The following is a 23,639-nucleotide window of genomic DNA, read 5'->3' as shown; positions in this document are numbered from 1 at the left end:
TAATATCATGCTTTTTGAACCATTCGCTTATGTTGAATAATAAAAAAGTTAGGTACTGTAACAACTAGCAACGTTCTTCATCAATACAGGGTGTTTCTAAACAAGTGCGACAAACTTTAAGGGGTAATTCTGCATGAAATAGTAAAGACCGTTTGCTTTATAAACATACGTCCGCAAATGCTTTGTTTCCCATATACGGGATGTTGAATTTTCTCTTACAAACTGACGATTTATTTATTGCTCCAAAACCGGTATATGCAACTGAAATTTGGTAGGTTTTAAGAGGAAGTTATTGCGCATTTTTTGACATACAATTAAGAATTTTATATTCACCCGGGCCATACTACCGGGTCATATTACCCGTATACACACCAATGGTGAATATAAAATGCTTAATTGTAGGCCAAAAAAGGGACAATAACTACCTCTTAAAACCTACTAAATTTCATTTGCATATCTCAACCGGTTTTAGAGCAATAAATAAATGGTTAGTTTGTAACAAAAAATTCAACATCCCGTGTCTCGGAAACGAAGCATTTGCGGACATGTTTTTAAAGCAAACGGTCATTATTTTTTCAAGCAAAATTACCCTATAAAGTTTGTCGCATTTATTTAGAAACACTTTGTATTGATGAAGAACGTTGTTAGTTGTTAAAGTACCTAATTTTTTTATTATCCAACGTAAGCAAATGAATTAAAAAGCAGAATGTTAAGAAAGCATAAGGCTACAGTTTAGTTTTAATTAAAATATTTTATATACGCTAGAATATTCCACAGGGTGTTCCAAACTTTGAGGAAAAAACACACTATCATTGTTACACCCGGTATACAATGACACTTATCTGTTTAGCAACAATATTATTACTTCGATATTCTTGAAGAATAAAGCTGTAACATGTTAAAAAAATCACTAAAATCGGACAACAGGTTTAGGAAATACGCGACATCAAAAATATCCCATTTTTAAGGTGGTGCGTTAATTTTGATGCTTAGTGTATAATCATATGACGTCACGACGCGTTTTGGGCTAGGTGCTTTAATTTGAATTTAGAATCGTCTTTAAGGGCCAAACGGAACACAAAAACAACTTTTTTATCTTTGATACATGTTTTAAATTATGTTCTGTTGTGATTTATGGACATTTTTTTCGAATTTAAAATTTCATGCAAGTTCCCTATTACTAAAGTTTATTTTTTAACCAGGAGGAGTAAACTAAAAAGACAGATTCACACCCAAGAAAGTCACTAGAATAATAACCAAATACATCTTCTTTTTTGGTTGATCTAGTCGACCCTCAACGGTAATCCATAAATATTATATTAAATTAATACGTCACTAAAGAGTTCCAAAAACAACTGCTTTTTATATAAAAGCAGACTAACAATCTAAAAATAAAGGAATAATACAGAAAACACAAAAATCGCTGATATAACTTAATTAACCTATGAAATGTCACTAGTGTCAAAATTTGATAAATGTCATTAGTGTCAAAATTTTATAACAATGGAGTAAACTTGCCTGCGGTTGAACCAATTACAAACAAGCAATACAGCGCGGTAAATTTGAATCACTCCTCTTGGTTAAAAAACAAACCATACTCATATATTACTAGATTATTTCCTATGAGGAAATGAAGAAATGTATTTTTTATGACACCAAATTATTATCTAAATGCAAATGTTTATGTTTAAGAATCTAAAGTAACAGCCAATTCTTAGAAAAAGTAAATCACAAAAAGGTAAATATGAAGTAATTTATCTTAAATAAAGTTTATTGATATTTTAAAATGAATAATAAAGAAATTATACAACACGGCATGAGGAGGGTGAGGCATACATGTAACAACGTACTAACCCTTTCGGGACGGGTTAGATTTTCCCTTGCAGTGCCACACAGACAGCACTTTTTAGCATGCCTTGTAGACAGATGACACTTAAGAGCGAATCCTGAGAAAAATAGTATGTATTTTTGAAAATGAGCAATAAAATATTACATTATTACCGAGGGCCGAAAGTCTCTGAAAACTTCTATAATGTTATTTTAATAAGTTACAGGGGTGAAAAACTAAAAGGAAATTTAGTGTGATTTTGAATTTTAAATATCTCATTCAAAAGAAACTTTATGTTTATTCTAAGGGACTTTCGACCCTCGGTAATAATGTACAATCTTTTATTCTACGTTTAAATTTTTCAAAAATATTTATTGATTTTCTCATGATTCGAAAATAATGAATGCATTTAAAAAGCATTGGTCCGAAATTTTGCGCCTACGCTCATAATATTATATCGGCCAGAATAAAAAAATTGATGACTTGTTTAATAAATATTTATTCAGTAAATACATAAAAGTTTTAAATCTTGAAACTAATTTAAACTTACCTTTTTCATTCTGTATAAATTTTTTTAACATCATTAAATTTTTATTGTTTCTATTTAAAATATTACAATGAAAATATAATTATTATTTATTACAGTTTTTAAATTGAAGGTATTTATTTCTCGCATGATATTACATTTATTTTTAGCTATAGTCCAACAATACAGGGTGTAACAAAAATACAGGTCATAAATTAAATCACATATTCTGGGACCAAAAATAGTTCGATTGAACCTAACTTACCTTAGTACAAATGTGCACGTAAAAAAATTATAGCCCGTTGAATAGTCCGTTCTTTAAAGGTAAAATATTGCAAAACCTCTGAATTTTAAAGAACCGCTTGGATTGACATGAAATTTGGCATACACGTAGCTAACAAGTCAAAGAAAAAAAGTGATATTCTGCCGATATGTGCTTTTGCCCTGGGGGTGGTTTTCACCCCCTCTTGGGGGTGAAACAATATTCGTCCAAAGAAAGTCAGGAAATGGATAAACTGGCTAATTTTAAGTAACTTTTGTTCTGTAGAGTTTTTTCACAAGTCAATACTTTTCGAGTTATTTGGCGTGAATATGTTCATTTTTTCGTATACAATAATACAATACAATATGCTCAATTATACTACAATATACAATATGTTCATTTTTTCATATACAATAATACAATACAATAATACATTACATTTCGTAATATAATACAAGTCTATGCGCCAACAGCTGACAAACCAGATGAAGAAATTGAGCAATTCTACAGCCAAATTAAACAAATTCTCCGGAGCACAAAAAAAACATGAAGCTACAATTATTATGGGAGACTTCAACTCCAAAGTTGGTGCCGAAATCACACAAGATATAACCGGAAAGTATGGACTTGGAGAAAGGAACGAAAGAGGGCAAAGACTAATACAGTTCTGCCAAGAAGAGAAATGCATTATAGCAAATACTTTGTTTCAGCAACCTAAAAGACGACTATATACCTGGAAATCTCCAGCTGATCAAGAGGGAAAGATAGTCAGAAATCAAATTGACTACATTATCATTAATAGAAGGTTTAGAAACAGTATTACATACAGTAAACAGTATTACATTCGGTATCCCGAATGAAGTACGTGCCTCCTAGTGGCGGGATACGGGCAACAATACATTGGCTTATAGGGCAGTCCTTACAGTAGGGATCCTGGCCTATACAGAAAAATGCAGGCGGGTGTGGGGTAATACTGCACTTTGGTTGCATTGGTGGTGTATTGGCTAAACGTGCAGGACAGGGCAGGGTATGGTGCTGATAGAAAAGGCATTCAGGCATCAAATATCCAAAAATCTTTTCAGGCCATAATAATGAAAAGACCTTCTCCAAACGAAATAAAAACTTATACTGAAATGATGGCATCTCCTGAGGTAAAATGTTCCGGAAGTAAAATGAGCCTCCATTCGGATCTCCGGGTGAGGACTATCTCAGGGGGAACACCATTACAGGTTAGAAAAATCAGGATAGGGTCTTGGAATCTTGGTAGTCTTACAGGTAAGAGTCTGGAGTTAGTGGATGCGCTCAAACGAAGAAGAGTTCAAATTGCTTGTATTCAAGAAACTAGGTGGAAAGGACAAAGGGCGAAAGAACTAGGTGATGGATATAAATTGTGGTATGTAGGGAGTAGTAACACTAGAAATGGAGTTGGTATAATTGCTGATAGTGAAATGAAAGATAACGTAGTAGAAGTTGTAAGAACGAGTGATAGAATGATGTCAGTGAAATTTGTAATTGATAAAGAGGTATTGAATGTTGTGTGTGTGTATGCTCCTCAAACAGGTCTGGGTGAGAATGAAAGAAGAGCTTTCTATGATCAATTGGGAGACATACTGAGTGATATTCCAGCGGAGGAGAAAGTTATAATAGGAGGTGATTTCAATGCACATGTGGGCCAAGCCAAGACAGGATATGAAACAATACATGGGGGATTAGGCTTTGGAACTAGAAATGAAGCTGGAGATGACATGCTAGAATTAGCAACAGCATTGGATATGGCGATTGTTAACACATTCTTTAAAAAGAGAGAAACTCAACTTATTACCTACAAAAGTGGACAACATCAATCCCAAATAGACTACTTCATGATAAGGAAAGAAGACATACGTGAATGCAAGGACTGCAAGGTAATAGTTAGTGAGACAGTAAGCCAACAACATAAGCTGCTTGTTCTGGACATCGAAGTAAAAAGCGAAACTAAACAAAAATATCGGAGAGGACCACAAAAAATCAAGTGGTGGATGCTAAAAGATGAGAAGGAAGGTCTATTCAGGGAAAGAATAGTAGAAAAAATATGTTGGAACATGAAAGGAAGCCCTAACACAATTTGGAGAAAAATGGCCAATATTATTAGAGAGACGGCTATTGAAATACTTGGGAAAACGTCAGGAAAGAAGTTTGAAGATAAAGAGACTTGGTGGTGGTCAAATGAAGTACAAGGAAAAATAAAAGAGAAGAGAAAATTATATAAAAAGTGGCAAGAAACCAGATCGGACATAGATCTTCAAAACTATATGGTCGCCAAAAAGGAAGCGAAAGTAGCAGTAGCAAAAGCTAAAGCAGAAGCGTATTCAAACCTATACGATCAACTTGATACCAGGGAAGGCGAAACGAAGATATATAAAATAGCCAAACAGAGAGCAAAGAAAGCAAAAGATTTTAATCAGATTAGATGTATCCGAGATGAAAATAATAAAATACTAGTTCACGAAAGGGATGTCAAAAAGAGATGGAGAAAGTACTTTGACAGCTTATTAAATGAAGAATTTGACAGACAGCCTGTAGAGTCAACGGAGACAGTAGCAGCAATGGTCACCAAAATAACCAATGAGGAAGTGGCTCAAGCGCTTCAAAAAATAAAGAAAGGAAAAGCGGTAGGACCAGATGATATTCCTGGGGAAGTATGGAGAGCATTGGGAGAGACAGGAACAAGGTGGCTAGCAGGTCTATTTAATAGAATTATGGAAGTTGGACAAATGCCAGACGAATGGAGAAGCAGTATACTGGTACCTGTTTACAAAAACAAGGGAGATATACAACAATGTACAAACTACAGGGCTATAAAACTGCTTAGCCACACCATGAAAATATGGGAAAGAGTAATTGATAGACGGATACGTGAAGAGACCGAAATATCCGAGAATCAATTTGGCTTTATGCAGGGTAGATCAACAACAGATGCAATTTTCACTATAAGGCAGTTGATGGAAAAATACAGGAGTAAAGAAACAAACGCTCATATGGTATTCATTGATCTTGAGAAAGCATATGATAGAGTTCCTCGGGAGATTCTGTGGTGGGCACTCAATAAGAAAGGAGTCCCTGGTGAATATGTAAAGATTGTGAGGGATATGTATGAGGGAGTAACGACTAGTGTTAGGACAGGTGTGGGAGAGACTGATAAATTTCATGTGAAAGTAGGATTGCATCAAGGTTCTGTGCTTAGTCCGTATTTATTCTCATTAGTTTTGGACCAGATAACAGCGAAAATACAGGGTAACATTCCATGGTGCTTAATGTATGCTGATGATGTCGTGTTAGTAGGAAATAGTGAAAGAGACTTAGAACAAAAACTGGAACAGTGGAGACAAGCTCTGGAGGAAAAAGGTTTAAAACTTAGTAGGACAAAAACAGAGTATTTGGAATGTTCATTTAAAGATGGAGCTACTACAAATAAAATGGTATCTTTGGATGGTGAAATGATTGTAAAAAGCAATAGTTTTAAGTACCTAGGATCGGTATTACAGAGTAATGGAGAAATAGATGGAGATGCATGCAGTAGAATTAGGGCTGGATGGATGAAGTGGAAAGAAGCGAGTGGTGTGTTGTGTGACAGAAAAATTCCAATGAAGCTGAAGGGAAAATTCTATAAAACAGCCATAAGACCAGCTATGATGTACGGAACTGAATGTTGGGCAGTGAAAAAGAAAGAGGAACAGCGAATGCATGTGGCGGAAATGAGAATGCTTAGATGGATGAGTGGAGTGACAAAGAAGGATAAAATTAGAAATGAGTATATTAGGGGAAGTCTAGGTGTGGCACCAATTGATGCCAAAATGAGAGAGCATAGGTTAAGATGGTTTGGTCATGTTCAACGTCGAGACGTTAACCACCCAATACGAAGAATAGCTGAAGTGCAGATTCCTGGAAGGAGTAGGAGAGGAAGACCAAAGAAGACCTGGGGGGAGACGATAAGGCAGGACATGTTGGTAAAGGGGATTAACATTGATATGGCCCAAGATAGAATTGTGTGGAGAAATGCAATTAGGGAAGCCGACCCCGCATAGGGATAAGGCAAAGAGAATGATGATGATGATGTTCATTTTTTCGTATACAGTGTGTCAATTTTAAAACTTACAATGGCTATATCTCACGAACAAAAGCTGAAAACGAAAAATGCTTGGAACCGTTTCTAGGATAATAAGGGGGAACTAAAATGACATGAAAGAGAACCCACCCCCATCAACCCCCTAGGCCCCACCCACCACAACCAAAAAAGTTTAAATTGCAAACCCCTACTTGTGATACATCATTGAAAAGGCTATAAAAAATGCTATCCAATGGTATAAATAAACAATAATTATACAGGGTGAAGCAATAATTGTGAAACTTTGGCTTAAATGAAAAATTTAATGAGGTTTTGTTGAATTGCAAATTTGATAAAAATGTCAATTAAGTAAATGTGCAAAGTGGGTTCCGTTGTTTTGTAAACAATAATACAGTCTATTTTCAAATTCTGCACGAAATTTGGCAAATGTTTTTCTAGTAATAGGGCGACATGTTTAGTAATTATTTCTCGCAATTTCCCAAGTGACAAAAGTTAAGTTTTATAAACAACTGATTTAAGGCAAAAATAGCAAATTAAGTTTTAATTCAACAAAAAAAAGTTCGAGCGAACATTTACCATTTAAAATAATAGTCCGGGAGATAGCATTACAAATACAAAAGTCATAGTAAGCCAGCTGATATTAACACCCTGTATAATTATTATTTATACCATTGGATGGTACTTTTTATAGTAGGATAGTATATTACTTTTTTCTATGGGGTTATCTTAAATCAGTTGTTTATAAAACTCAACTTGCATCACTTGGGGGATTGCGAGAAAGAATTACTCAAGCATGTCGCCCTATTACTAGAACATTTGCCAAATTTCGTGCAGAATTTGAAAATAGGCTGTATTATTGTTTACCGAACAACGGAATTCACATTAAATATTTACTTCATTGACATTTTTAATCAATTTGTAATTCAACAAAACCTTAGTAAATTTTTCATTTAAGCAAAAGTTTCACCATTATTGCTTCACCCTGTATAATTATTATTTATACCATTGGATAGCATTTTTTATAGCCTTTTCAATGATGCATCACAAGTAGGGGTTTGCAATTTAAACTTTTTTGGTTGTGATGGGTGGGGCCTAGGGGGTTGATGGGGGTGAGTTCTCTTTCATGTCATTTTAGTTCCCCCTTAGTATCCTAGAAACGTTTTCAAGCATTTTTTGATATCAGCTTTTGTTCGTGAGATATAGCCATTGTAAGTTTTTAAATTGACACACTGTATAATAAATATCACAAGAGAGAAAATTTTGCCGGCAATATTTTCGACTGGTATGAAAGTTTGTTGCCTGGCAATTTTCGCGACTTAAATTTTGACTTAAATCACGAGACGTCAATCGATTAGTATCTTAAATGAATTATCGTTACGACTTCACAAGTTTCTTGACTCGTGTATATATTGTTTATATGATCTGTAAGTTTCATCGGTTCAAAGTCCTTATTATTGAAAGGGCTGTAGTTAAAAGGGGTTGAACGAGTCACTGATCACGAATGTATGCAAATTTAGAAACACCAAATCTCAATAAATTTTTGTCTAACAGAAAAACAAAAAAATACATGTTATTCAGAAAAGAAAATCTGACTTCTTTTGTTTTTCTAGATTTTTGGTATCTCTAACAATTTTTAAGTTATTTTGAAAAAAAAACATATTTTTCAAAATTTAAATTTTTAAAAATTTTACTTTGAAACCAAAGTAAAACCCTTTTCAAGAATAAGTAAGTACTTTAAATCGATGAAACTTACAGATCATATAAACACAACATAAGTAAAATAATTTGTGGAGCGGTAACGGTTAATTTCATTTAACCTTTAACTACCCGCGCATAAAGTTATAACATAACTACACGCGTGGCGTACTTTATACGCCACAAGAAAATAAGCTCAAAAATAGTGGATTTGTTTACTGTTTTTTGAAAAAATACATTTAGTTGTTTGTTATAAACCTTATTCGGCATCAGTGAATACTTGGAGTTCCTTATCAGTAAGCCAATTGGGATTTATAAGTGGAATCATGGAATAACTGGATTCCATGATAAATAAAATTACAAATAAATTTTTTTTTGAAATGTGATTTTTTACAGGAGAAAAATTATTGTTTATAAAGAAGAATATATTTTGTGCCGTAATGACTAAAAAACAATTGAAATATGTACTTATATTACTATTTATATTAATATAATCGTGGCGTATATTGTCCACCACCGGAAACAACAAATAATAAACTGTAAATTACGATCTTCTCAGAACGCCGATTATAACAAAACTAAAACCAAATTGTAAAGCACATTCCAGTGATAGGTTAGGTTAGAGAGATAAACAAGGTCAAAAATTAAATTTTTAAATATATTTACAGTACAATTCTTATATCTGGCGTACAAAATACGCCAGCGCGTGTAGTTAAAGGTTAAGTTGCTAATTAGGGGTTGGTCTTCCCGATCTTTTTTTGCAAAAACAAAAGGGACCAACTTTATTTTGAGCGTAACTTGCTTAAATTTAATGCTAGAAACTTTTTGTAAAAACAAAAAATAAAGCTTTTTTAAACATTTTAAAAAAGTTAAAATGGGTTTTCCCCAAAAAGTGCTTAATTTTTTGGATATTTCACGTCGAAATATTCTATTTGAAATTTGGTGAATATGAATCTATTTTTCACTAGCTATAACTCTGGTTCTACGAGATCCAGAGACCTAACGCGTACACCATTTTTTTTACTTTTTTATAAGCTATATTTTTGCTAAAAACGTTTTTTTCGACAAAACACTTACTTTTTGAGTTATTTGCGAAAAATTGTCTAAAAATGTGGTTATTTTGTTGAAAAATGAACATATTCACTTGCAAATAACTCGAAAAGTGTTGACTTAGCGAAAAAGCTCTATAGAACAAAAGTTACTTAAAATTAGTCAGTTTACCCATTTCCGGACTTATTTTGGACATATATTTTTTCACCAACGAGAGGGGGTGAAAGTCACCCCCAGGGCAAAAGCACACATCGGCACAATATCACTTTTTTTCTTTGACATGTATGCTATACGCATGCCAAATTTCATGTCAATCCAAGCGGTTCTTTAAAATTTAGAGCAAAAACCGTGAAAGAATGGACTAGAAGTTACAAAATAAAAATTAATGTTTCCAATATAGTGAAAACTATTAGAGACATATAATGTTTGGTAGTCGTTTTCTATTATGTTGTTTTCTTCTTCCAGTTTCGTATGCCTTTTTTGTAGTATTTCATTTAACTGTGTTATTTTGTACTTCCTTATATCTTCTAGTCTTCTTCCCTAGACTATTTCTTAATTATGTATTTGGTTGAATTAAGTGTTCAGTTTTGCATAAGTTGTCTCTTTTTTTTATTAAATCTAGTGCTTCCTTGCTGAGTTTTTGAACTTTATCTGTTTTATTGTAGATCCATTCGTTTGCTGCTGATAATATTCGTTAAATTTTTATTTCAGATTTCATGGTATTTTATTTAGGTTTTTTTTAGATTGTTATTTAGGATATCTTTTTGTATTAGTTTATTACGTTCTATGAGTTTTTGTTCCTATTCGATTTTTGTCTACTTTAGTTCGTCTATATTTATTGGTTTTTGCCTGGCATTTATAAGTTTTCGTATTTCTCTTCGTAATGTGACTCCTAGTCTATAAAAAATCGGCAAAATACTAACGAATTCGCAGAAATAATTCCTTTATGTTAATAATTTAGAATTTTTGAAGATTATCGAAGTAGCTGATAATAATTTTAAGTATTTATTGATAAGATATCGTCACAGCCAAGGTATTTATCTAAAAAGTATCACCGTTTGGGTATTTCCTCATTGTATGCAAATTTTTCTAGATGTTCTTATTGTTTGCTTAAAAAACTGGCGGAATCATTTATTGACATTGAGTCATACACTTCTGTTTGTGTTTATATCAGTATTTACTGTTTTATTTATGTGAAATAGTAAAAAAATATTATAACGGATATTGAATATACTAAAATAGAAATGGTTTCTACGTCTGTGTAAATAGTTTATAAACAGCTGTTCTTGGAAACAGTAATGGAAGTCTAGGAATCATTCAGATTTTTATCATTTCCTTAAAACATTATGTGGGATTTCAAACGTAAATGTTTAAATATACTAATGTATGTAAATGTTTAAAAACGCGATGCAATATTAGATCCGTTATAATGACGTCGATTTGGGAAATTTGCTGCATAATTGTTAAGATCGCAATTCTAGAGCATATTCTTCTTCTCGCAGTACCGTCTCCTATCGGAGGTTGGCTACCATCACAGCAATCTTAACTTTGTTGGCTGCAGCTCTGAACAACTGTATTGAACTGCGCCCATACCACTCCCTTAAATTTCGCAACCAGGAAATCCTCCTACATTTCTCTTTCCCGAGATTTTTCCTTGGATTATGAGTCTTAGCAGAGAGTACTTTTCTCCTCTCATTATGTGTCCTAGATACTCCAGTTTTTTCGTTTGTATGGTTTTTATGACTTCGCATTCCTTCCCCATCTTCAGCAAAACATCTTGATTTGTTACTCTTTCTGTCCATGGTATTTTCCACATTCTCCTGTAACACCACATCTCGAATGCCTCAATGTCTTCTAGAACATAATAATAAATAAGGCAGAATTGTCTGATTCTGTTCCACAGAAAACTACCAATATCAATATTAGAAAGTTAACATCAACATAGAAAATGAGACATCACAAGAAATAGAAATACGTAAAGGAGTACGACAGTGATGCACTTTGTCATCACTGCTATTATGTGTATAGTGAAAGCATCTGCCAGGAAGCCCTTTTGCTAGTAAACGAAGGAATCGTAATCAATGCAGAGGTTGTAATAATATTCGATACGCGGACGACACTGTACCTACTGGTTGCAAGAACAGTAGAAGAATTACAACGGTTACTTAGAAACATAGATTATGGCAACAATTGCAACAATTATGGCATAAATATTAATATCAAAAAAACCAAGTATATGGTCTTCAGTAAAAACATGACACAACCAGCACATATTAGTATAAACGGCATTCAAATTGTAAGAGTACCAAGTTACAAATACTTGGGAATATTAATAAACGAAACTGGAGACCAAAACAATGAAATAAAAAGACGCATCGAAATTGCCAGGGCCACCTTCATAAAGATGAGAAAATTCTTCTGCAACAGAGATATACGCATCCCTCATTGATTACGATTGAGAATACATTGATTGAGAATACATTGATTACGATTAAGAATGCTAAGTAGCTACGTATTTAACACGCTATTATACGGTGTAGAGGCATGTACTCTCAAACAGAACAACATAAAAAATATTGAAAGTTTCGAGATGTGGGGCTACCGTCGAATGATGAAGATAAGTTGGGTTGAAAGAGTCACAAACTTCGAAGTAATATGAAGGATAGGAAAAGGCCCAGACATTTTGTTAACGATCAAACCAAGAAAACTCGAATATTTGGGTCACCTGATGAGAGGACATAAATACGCATTGCTTTAAAATATAATGTAAGGAAAAATAGAAGGAAAACGGAATCCAGGCCGTATAAGAATGTCATGGTTGCGGAATTTTAGAGAGAGGTTGGGTTGCATCATTAATGAACTCTTTAGGTCAGCTGTAAACAAGGTCAGGATAGCCTGGATGATTTACAATCTCCGATAGGAGTGGCACAAGAAGACGCTCAGTTTTTCGAGGGGAATCACTCAGCCTTTTCTTTGTTTTCCTATTTTTAGCAGACTTTCTTCACATGTTGTTATGTGATTCCACCCGATTGGTGATTAAGTTCCATTCCATTCTATGTTCTATTCATTTCGTTGATATCTCCTATGACCTGACCTTACCATCTGCACTTATAAGCCTCCCTCTGGGTCTTGTATTTGTAAAAAATAGTTGAAATACATACTGATAAGTTTGTACACACTTTAATGAATAAAGGAAATAAAAAATGTAGTATGTCAAAGTGTGTAAATAATTTATTTCTTTAGCTGAGCGCTTTCGACATAAACGTCATCATCGGAGCTAATGGTCAAATAGTAAAAAAGTACCGCTACAACATTGAGGTGTTATCATTTGCATCTTGTGAATATAAATATGAATTTTGGTTGGAAATGCTTTGTCCTCCGTACAACCCCAAACAGTAAAAACAGAAAAAACGGCCACATTACACGTTACACAAACACAAAACTTTCATGGCATAGGTATCACCCATCCATTGTTGGCCTAGTAGAAACAGCTGGCTGACCAGCCAACCTCTACTAGACCAACAATGGATGGGTGATACCTATGCCATGAAAGTTTTGTGTTTGTGTAATGTGGCCGTTTTTTCTGTTTTTACTGTTTGGGGTTGTACGGAGGACAAAGCATTTCCAACCAAAATTCATATTTATATTCACAAGATGCAAATGATAACACCTCAATGTTGTAGCGGTACTTTTTTACTATTTGACCATTAGCTCCGATGATGACGTTTATGTCGAAAGCGCGCAGCTAAAGAAATAAATTATTTACACACTTTGACATACTACATTTTTTATTTCCTTTATTCTTGTATTTGTACTTTCCACTTAAATATTTTCTTTATTTAATTTATCTTCTCTTCTTAGTTCATTTTTATATTGGTAGTTTTTGTATTTCCCTTCGCCAAACTGGACGTAGCCCAGAGCAGGGACTCGGGGCTCGAGCAAGCAATACAGATCGATGATAAGTCACTAGTGAGAGCGGGAATAGAGTGCCTCACGCTGGCCTGCATTGTTCGCGGTAGGATTTCGTGTGGGAGTTCTTGTATCTAGGAATCCCACATGAGCCCTTTGGTTGATAGAGAGCCCCTATAGCGCATCATAGTGCTGTCGGGTGGAGGATATAGGTCTGGATCCCGCGTATGAAAAAAAAGTTGATTAATAGCAAGCTGAAAATTTGTTAATAGCTTAAGGGTGTCTAGTCGGATAAACTTTGATATATGGGAATACTGGAACAGGGGCAGTTTTAATTGTGGAACAGGTTAAAAATTTGGAACGGTCAGACCACGAAAACGGCACATTTATTTTGTCCGACAGAATAGACTGAAACTCTCCGAACAGAGATTAAACTCTCATGCAAAAATCAGACTGCTATTTATCACCTGTCATAATTCCTGTCATTTGACATATTCTACATGTTCCACTCATTAAAACGCCCATTTGTTGATAAATAGCAGTCTGATTTTTGCATGAGAGTTTAATCTCTGTTCGGAGAGTTTAAGCCTGTTCTGTCGGACAAAATACATGTGCCGTTTTCGTGGTCTGACCGTTGCAAATTTTTAACCTGTTCCACAATTAAAACTTCCCCTGTTCCAGTGTTCCCATATATCAAAGTTTGTCCGACTAGACACCCTTAAGCTATTAACAAATTTTCAGCTTGCTATTAATCAACTTTTTTTTCATACGCGGGATCCAGACCTAATAGTCTGGAACATTGCAGGGGGGTGCGGGGTGGAGGGATTCCTGCTTATATGAGTTAATCCTCCTCGCCCCAATGACTTGTATCATCCGAATGTCATTCTCAACGGTTGAGCAAGTCGCTCAGGCTGGGTTAAACACTATTGCTTGCTTGCGTCTATTATAACTTCTCCTGCAGAGTTGTCCATTGCCATTTTTGCTAATCTAAACAGTTTTGTTGGTATATTCATGTTTTGCATTTCAAGTAAGAATTGGTGTATATTTACAGAGTCAAAGGCTTGCTGGAAGTCTATAAATAGTAGGTGTAAATTTATGTCATGTTCGTAGTACTTTTCAATCAGTTGTGTTGGTTGGTAAATGGCGGCTATGGTGGATTTTTCTTTTCTGAAACCTTGTTGGTATTTCCCTAATATACTTCTGGTGTATTTATCCATTCTATTGCTTGTGAATATCTTGTATGACTCCCTACTGTATACATTGTCTTTTTTTTTACAGACGATGATTTTGCCAGTGACATCATCAACCTTCGTATGAAAACGGACGATTTTGAGCACATCAAAGTGATAGGTCGCGGAGCGTTCGGCAAAGTGCAACTCGTTCGACACAAATACACCAGAAGGGTGTACGCCATGAAGAGATTAAGCAAAGCAGACCTGATTAAACGCTCGGATTCGGCCTTTTTCTGGGAGGAAAGGTACATCATGGCTCACGCGAGGTCCGAGTGGATAGTCCAGCTTCATTTTGCGTTTCAGGTAAGTGTGGGAATTATTCGCATAATTTCTAATATTTAGATATTTATAATAGTTCTCTATCTTCCCATTCAAGTCGTCAATCTGCCACTTTTAACTCACTCTTGTCTCGTAACTATTTTTCACAGAATTTGTTTAAATATCCCACTTCTGACACCAATGTAATGTTTATTTTAATTTATTTTCCGTCGACCGTCCATTTGTGATCAATTTTAACACCCTCAAAATCATTGATTAATGACCCCTATTAATGAATGATTTTCTATTAATGAACGATTTCATTATAGGCAACACAACATACATTGCTTGTATAAATTAATTAAACGCTCTGTGATTGGCAGTGACCTGTGGTGTAGGCAACCAAACATATACCTATTTATATTTCCACTAAAAAATTTAAAATGAAGTAGCCGCTGTTAGTACTATCTGTCATTGTATGTCATTATTTACTTTATTGTTTAAAATTCTGTGTATTTGAAAAATCAAAAGATGGATATATCTTTATTTCTGAAAAGTACGGTCGACGGAAAAGTTTTGTAACGAACTCTTGAATTAAAATGGCGATAAAACTCGCGCCGCTCATGCGTTAAAATATCTCAATTGTTAATCGCCCTTATTAATACACTTGTTGGTTAAATAACTATTAGTCTTCTAGCACTAACACTGAAATTTATAAATTTATAACTCTCTCCCTTGTCGTTTCTCCATTATTGAGGATCGTGATTTCTTCCAATATTGCTAACAATTTTTTCCATTGGTCTTTATCTTCAGCTGCTCTAAGAGCTTCGCAGAATGAGTTTCCAGCTGATTTATTAATTTGGTCGGACCGTCTAGTTGGTGATCATCCTCTTGATCATCTTCCCGGAACAATTAAACTCTCCAAACTATCGTCACCTCTGCGAACCACGTGACCGAAGAATAGGGAACTTGCACAATTTTTTTTATTACATAATAATGTTCAGTTTTGTTTAAAAATGAGATTTCCAAAATTTCACGCTTCAAAAACTCGTAATAACTTAGAAATACGTATTTAAAGTCTTCAGCGGTATAAAATAGTTCAAACGACCCGTGACGTCACATAGTTTTACATTAGTTATTATTATGGTTATATTTCGCTGTGTCTAGGTACACGCTAACGTGTACGCAAATAAAAAAGTTAGGTATGTATACGCGAATTAAACTTCATCAAGCCAGTGACGTTATTATTTAGCGTGCGCAGTGACTGTATATTTTGGTACATGCTATTTTGATATGTTTAGCGTGTGTTTGATAGAAAAATATTTGTTAAAGGAAGGGAAGCAGAACTATTCAGATGTTTCAAACTTAATTGTAATAAATCAATGTATATATTAAAGTATATATTTAGGTTAGCAAAATAAATATATGTATTTAGTTGACATATCACATAAAAAATATTGTTAAAATAATTTTTATACGTAAGTTAATTATTTTAATCAACTATTCTAAATAGGAAATAAGCCACAATTTAACTAAAAAAATGATTTTATTAACGTTTCGACGTCCAAATCGGATGTCATTGTCAAAATAAAAAAATTAGTCAGATTAAATAAATTATTAGAAAAATTTTTTTACTAAGCAACACCATTTTTGTTTAATTTAATAATATTTTGTATTTTGACAACGACGTCCGATTTAGACGTCGAAACGTTAATAAAATCATTTTTTGGTTAAATTGTGGCTTAGTTCCCATTTAGAATCGTCCGATTTAGACGTCGAAACGTTAATAAAATCATTTTTTGGTTAAATTGTGGCTTAGTTCCCATTTAGAATAGTTGATTACAAAAATGCCACAAGGATAATAGCTTCAGAACAAGTTAATTAGTATTGTGAAAGCTTTAGGTCTTCTTTTTATTTTAATCTTTTACGGTAATACATACTATTTCATTTATAACTAAAAAAAATACATATTAATTTATAGTCTCTTATCTTTTTCGTACTGTTTTAAAATGTTCTTAAACTCATTAAAAGAACTAAATAATTGTCCACACTCCGTAGTTAATTTAAAAACAAACACTAACTTTTTTATTTGCGTACACGGTAACGTATACCTAGACACAACCTTATATTTAAGGCTGTATGACACTATGCATTTTCTTGTATCATTTCTAATATCGTTTCTGATATCGTTTCTTGTATACATTTTCTTGTATCATTTCTTGTACGTACATTTGTGCCCTGTATGTCACTATGCAAGTTCTTGTATCGAAAACTGTATGAAATTCGGCACGTGATTGGTCGAAATTTTGTTTGTCGCCCTGTCACGTTACATTGGTATGGTAGTACTGCGTCTACAGCTGATTTCAAGGATTTTATAAAATTTATAAACTTTTAAAAACAAATATTTTAATGTTATAATAACTAGAATTTTTACGTTGACTGTTGATTATTTGTGTTTTTTATTTTGTTTTGATATTTGTGCTAAAATATTTGCATTATCTTCAGTTTGATCCAAATTGGAACTATTGTATTTTCCTCTATTAAAAAATTATGCAATATGAAACCCAAAGTTATTCTAAATATATGGTTATTAGTAGAACAGTAATACCAAACGGTATATTAAGTATCAATAAAATATTTATAAATAATACCTACAAAACACAAATAAATTCATCAAGACATAAATCATATGATCTCATTTTCAGCCGCCCCGCCATTATGACATTTAGAAGTTTTACCAGCAGGTTTTACGTTTTTGCTCTTTGCGCAGAAATTGGCGCAGTTATTGTACAAGAATCTGTGCCTGACACAAATTCTTGTATCGTTTCTGATATCGTTTCTTGTATCTGTGTATGACACTATACATTTTTTTGACATATCAGAAACGATATTAGAAATGATACAAGAAAATGCATAGTGTCATACAGCCATTAGGTATATTCTTCTTCTCCTTCTTTAGTTTATTGGCCTCCACCTACTTGGGTATTTGGCAAGCTCATCGTCGTGGAATAAGTCAAAAATATTTATATTCTAATGACATTTATCGTATGTCATTGTAATAATATATACCAGTTTGTTAAAATTGTAGTTTTATACTGTTTTTGAAGGAAAGAAACGAAGGTTTACTATTGAAAATAAAACCATTTTGTAAAAGTACGAATTTTTCTATGAATAGTTCAAACGATCGAAAACACTTGTAACGTCACATAAATGTATTTTCTACTGACGTTTATAACATCTAATTTAAAATTCTGTTTACTTTATTGGAAAAATGTAAATGTAAAACCAAGTGACGTCACGACGAGTTTGGGACCACCTGTTTTAATTTGAATTTTTAATCGTCTTTAGGGGGCCAAACGAAAGACAAACAAAACTTTTTTATCTTTGATACATGTTTTAAATTATGTTGTGTTGTGATTTAAAACATTTTTTTCGAATTTAAAAATTTATGCAAGTTCCCTATTGCAGAATTCGTTGCAGACATATTGTGGACAGCCTGTTTTTAAATCTCGAGTTGGTTGAGAATGGAAACGTTTGTTCTATGAGCAAAGGTATGCGCAGCATTCATCTTCAGCACTACATCTCAAAGACATCAAGTTTTTGGAGCTCGCGTGCGCGAAGAGTCGAAGTCTCTGCCCCGTATAGAAATATTGAGAATACAAGGGCATTCACCAGTCTCATCTTGATATTTTGAGAGATAGATCTGTCTTTTCAAATTTTATTATTTCAGAAACGACGAAACCCAAGCGACTCCATTTTCAAACAAATAAATAATTTAAAAATAAAATCTGTGGATTTCTTAATTCGGAAGCAGATTCTCTCTTCTACCTATTCCCCATCCTTCTAAAATTTGCAAGGAATAAAGGGTGATGAATGCAGAGACATGGGTAGTCTATATAGTTGCACTCCACAACACATCAATTCAACGAGGCAAATATCAACAAATCTGTTTCCTAGTACTCAATACGTGAGTAAAACCGTAGGTAGATAAAGGCATTTGATATTTAATTTCGATTCAGAGATCATTACCATTTTTCTATGGACCATTTCGAACTTTTGTTCTCTTTAGGAAAGCATGTAATGATGATCTGAATCGAAAATAGACACCTTTATGCAATAGCGACCTCTATTAAATAAACGACGAAACCCAAGCGACTCCATTTTCAAATAAATACATAATTTAAAAATAAAATCTTTGAATTTCTTAATTCGGAAACAGATTATCTCTTCTACCTATTAGTCTAGTAAAATCAAATTACACTACATGTAAATCAAAATGTAAATTCGTACAGGTTGAAACAAATTTTATATCAAAGTTTAGGTGGGTACAAAAGATATTTTCAAAAAAGTATCCAAATCATACTAGGGGATCATTGTTTAAATAATTAAAAAGGGGTCATTTTTGCAAAAAAATTACTTTTTTAACTGCTGAGGTCATTCAATTACTAATGAAGGTCTATAGGATTGTTTTCTGTAAAGTTGAAGGGTAAATCTTTCACATAAGTCTTACTAAATTAAATTTGACCCCCTATTTATTTAAATAATTATACATAAATCTTTAAAAACAAATTTGCAAAAAATTATTCTTAGCGTTTTAAATAAGCACTATAAGATATCTTATTTTACAGGATAAGTTGTGCTATATTATCAGTATTAAGCAAAAAAAAAATTGGTCGAAAAATATTTAATATTTTTTGAGATATTGAATTTGCTTATTAAATGTTACTATATTTTCAATTGCAAAAACGCGGTTGTTGTCAAAGAAATATTCACCTGTATTAAATCTTATTATTTTTATTTTTATGTATATGTTCGATAAATGTATTGATAAATTTAAATTTCGATTAAACTGACCCCTAAAATTGCATTTGAAAATAATTCAAATTTGTTTATAATTTGTTGTTTTAATAACGTCGCGGTGATTAAATATTTTAAAATGCCGTTTCGATAATTGGGTTCCTGGGAATTTTTCACTAATTAACAAATTTTTTTGTCTTTTTTTCCTCTTCTTTTTTTTTCTTGGCATTGTATTACTACGGGCCCTTTTTGGGTTAAGTTTCATTAAGAATGTCGAATCTCTAAGTTGTAGATTCTAGACCTAAAAATATCAAGATTGGTCTAAAATCACTTAAATAAAATGTGGCTACTTACTGAGTTACAGGGTGTTTTATTTAAAAATTTAAAAATTATTTTCACCAAGTACTTTCAAACTATTTGACGTATCCTTATCATACTTTACAGAAAGTGTGGGTACTATACAGTCTACTAAATTGTGATAAATAAAAGTTTCTAGCTACCACCAGAGGCGTACGACAGGGGCCAGTTAATGGTTGGTCCTTCCCAAATTCTACGCCACTGAGGGAATTACTATTTTAGCGAAATTTTTCGATTCTCCAATACTTTCTATGTAAATAATATACTCTTTACTGGTAATGATTAAGTCATTAGTTTTCGAGATATTGGACGTTAAAAATGAAACGGCATAGTTATTTTGATTCATTCATTCATTCATTTTAAACTTCCAATATCTCTTAAACTGATGACTTTATCAATACCAATAAAGTTATTTACATACAAAGTATTGGAGAATCGAAAAATTTCGCTACAATAGTAATTCACTCAGTGGCGTAGAATTTGGGAAAGGTCAATCATTCACTATCCCCTGTCGTACGTCTCTGGCACTAGCTAGAAACGTTTATTAATCACAATTTAATAGGGTGTATAATAGCCACACTTTATGCCAAGTATGATAAGAATACGTCAAATAGTTTTAAAGTACTTGGTAACAATAATTTTTAAATTTTTAAATAAAACACCCTGTAACTCAGTAAGTAGCCACATTTTATTTAAAAGATTTTAGTTAAATCTTAATATTTTTAGGTCTAGAATCTACAACTCAGAGATTCGACATTCTTAATAAAATAAACCCTAAAAGGGCCCGTAGTAATATAACTCCAAGAAGAAAAAGAAGAAGAAGAAACGACAAAAAAATTTTGTTAATTAGTAAAAAACTCCCAGGAACCCAATGATCGAAACGGCATTTCAAAATACTTAATCCCCGCGACGTTATTAAAAAAACAAATTATAAACAAATTTGAATAATTTTCAAATGCCATTTAAGGGGGGAGTTTAACTGAAATTTGAATTTATCAATACATTTATCGAAAATATACATAAAAATAAAAATATGGAGATCTTAAGCAGGTGAGTATTTCTTTGGCAACAACCGCGTTTTTGCAATTGAAAATATAGTAACATTTAATAAACAAATTCAATATCTCAAAAACTATTAAATATTTTTCGACCAATTTTTTTTGCTTGATACTGGTAACATAGCGCAACTTAATCTGTAAAATAAGATATTTTATAGTGCTTATTTAAAACGCTAAAAATAATTTTTTGCAAATTTGTTTTTAAAGTTTTATATATAATTATTTAAATAAATAGGGGGTCAACTTTAATTTAGTAAGTCTTATGAGAAATATTTACTCTTCAACTTTGCAGAAAAAAATCCTATAGACCTTCGTTGGTAATTGAATGACCTCAGCAATTAAAAAAGTAATTTTTTTGCAAAAATGACCCCTTTTTAATTATTTAAACAATAATCCCCTTGTATGATTTGGATACTTTCTTGAAAATATCTTTTGTATCCACATAAACTTTGATATAAAATTTGTTTTAACCTGTACGAATTTACATATTGACTTTTTTTTATTTTATTAGGCTATATTCCCTATCCTTCTAAAATTTGCAAGGAATAAAGGGTGGTGAATGCGGAGACATGTGGAATCTACATAGTTGCACTCCACAACACATACCGAGGCAAAGATCAACAAATCTGCTTTCCTGAATTACATGCTTTCCTGAAGAGAACAAAAGTTCGAAATGGTCCATAGAAAGATGGTAATGATCTGTGAATCGAAATTAAATATCAAATGCCTTTGTCTTTATTAATTCATTTCAAAATACCAATACTCCGAACTTCTGCTTTTATAAATTTATAACATTTGTCGCTATATATAGTTTCGCCTCGCTCTTCAAAACGCTCCCAGAATCCAGTGGAAGTATATCCACGTTAGAAAAGATGCAGAGCTTCTCCTAACCCCGTGAAGGTTCGATTAGGGGCGTAGCAATTGCTGCGTAACAATATTTTGAATTCTTTTATTTGTAAAGCTATTGAGAATTGTACATCAGATTGATTTAGACAGCTAAACATCTTTATATGGTGATGGACTACATGCCCGGCAATCTAATGTCGAACTACGACATCCCGGAAACCTGGGCCAAGTTCTACACGATGGAGGTCGTCCTCGCTCTCGATATTATCCATTCGATGTGATTTATCCATCGGGATGTGAATTCTCTATCTTCCAATTCACGTCGTCAATCTGCCTCTTTTAACTCACTCTTGTCTCGTAACTATTTTTCACAGAATTTGTTTAGATATCCCGCTTCTGATACCAATGTAATGTTTATTTATTTAAAATCTTCCAACACTAACACTAAAACTTATAAATTTATAACATTTGTCGCTATATATACTTCCGCCTCACTCTTCGAAACGCTTCCAGAATCCAGTGGAATTCTCTCCACGTCAAAACAGATCCAGAGCTTCTTCTAACCCCGTGAAGGTTCGGTTAGGGGCGTAATCAAGGGCTGACGTAACAATATTTTGAATTCTTTTATTTGTAAAGCTGTTGAGAATTGTACAAGAGATTGATTTTACAGGATGCTAAACATCTTTATATGGTAATGGACTACATGCCCGGCGGAGACATAGTCAATCTAATGTCGAACTACGACATCCCGGAAACCTGGGCCAAGTTCTACACTATGGAGGTCGTCCTCGCTCTCGATATTATCCATTCGATGGGGTTTGTCCATCGAGACGTCAAGCCTGACAACATGCTCTTGGACAAATATGGTCATTTGAAACTAGCCGATTTCGGGACGTGTATGAGGATGGACGAAGGGGGCTTGGTTAGGTCTAACAATGTCGTTGGTACGCCTGATTATATTTCACCGGAAGTGCTGCAGAGTCACGGGAAAGGTAAGTTCATAATATGACAATACACTTCACCAAGAAATTTAACGCACCACCTTAAAAATTGGTCATTAATATCTCGAATTTCTTAAACCTGTAGCCTCATAATCGAACTATAGCCTCATTTTTATTAACATTCTGTTTTTTGATTCATTCGCTTATGTTGGATAATAAAAAAGTTAGGTACTTTAACAACTAGCCTGGTTTTTCATTAATACAGGGTATTTTTAAATAAGTATGGCAAACTTTAAGGGGTAATTCTGCATGAAACAATAATGACAGTTTGCTTTATAAACGTATGTCTGCAAATGCTTCGTTTCCGAGATAAGGGGAGTTGAAAGTTTTCTTACAAATTGACGATTTATTTATTGCTCTAAAACCGATTGAGATATGCAAATGAAATTTGGTGGGTTTTAAGAGGTAGTTATTGCGCATTTTTTGACATACAATTAAGAATTTTATGTTCACCATTGGCGCACATAAAGGTCATATTACCCGTATGCGCGCCAATGGTGAATATTAAATTCTTAACAGTATATCAAAAAATGCGCAATAAATAAATCGTCAGTTTGTAAGAAAAATTTCAACATCCCCTATCTCGAAAACGAAGCATTTGCGGACATACGTTTATAAAGCAAACTATCATTATTTTTTCATGCAGAATTACCCCTTAAACTTTGCCATACTTAGTTAAAACACCCTGTATTGATGAAAAACAAGGCTAGATGTT

At 33.3% G+C, this 23,639-nt stretch overlaps 1 protein-coding gene across 4 annotated transcripts in view; it reads left to right on the top strand.

Moving 5' to 3' along the window:
* LOC114327074 (rho-associated protein kinase 1) overlaps positions 1 to 23,639 on the top strand; it is a 194,885-nt gene that overhangs the window by 9,788 nt on the left and 161,458 nt on the right. For all 4 annotated transcript variants that reach the window (XM_050654227.1, XM_050654230.1, XM_050654228.1 and 1 more), the window contains exons 3-4: positions 14,654 to 14,910; positions 22,594 to 22,915. In XM_050654227.1, coding sequence (XP_050510184.1) covers positions 14,654 to 14,910; positions 22,594 to 22,915 — 579 coding nt within the window. The remainder of the gene's footprint in view (positions 1 to 14,653; positions 14,911 to 22,593; positions 22,916 to 23,639) is intronic.

Source organism: Diabrotica virgifera, chromosome 6 (genome assembly GCF_917563875.1).
Source record: "Diabrotica virgifera virgifera chromosome 6, PGI_DIABVI_V3a".
Lineage (NCBI taxonomy): Eukaryota > Metazoa > Arthropoda > Insecta > Coleoptera > Chrysomelidae > Diabrotica > Diabrotica virgifera.
This window is presented reverse-complemented; position numbering and strand designations above follow the sequence as displayed.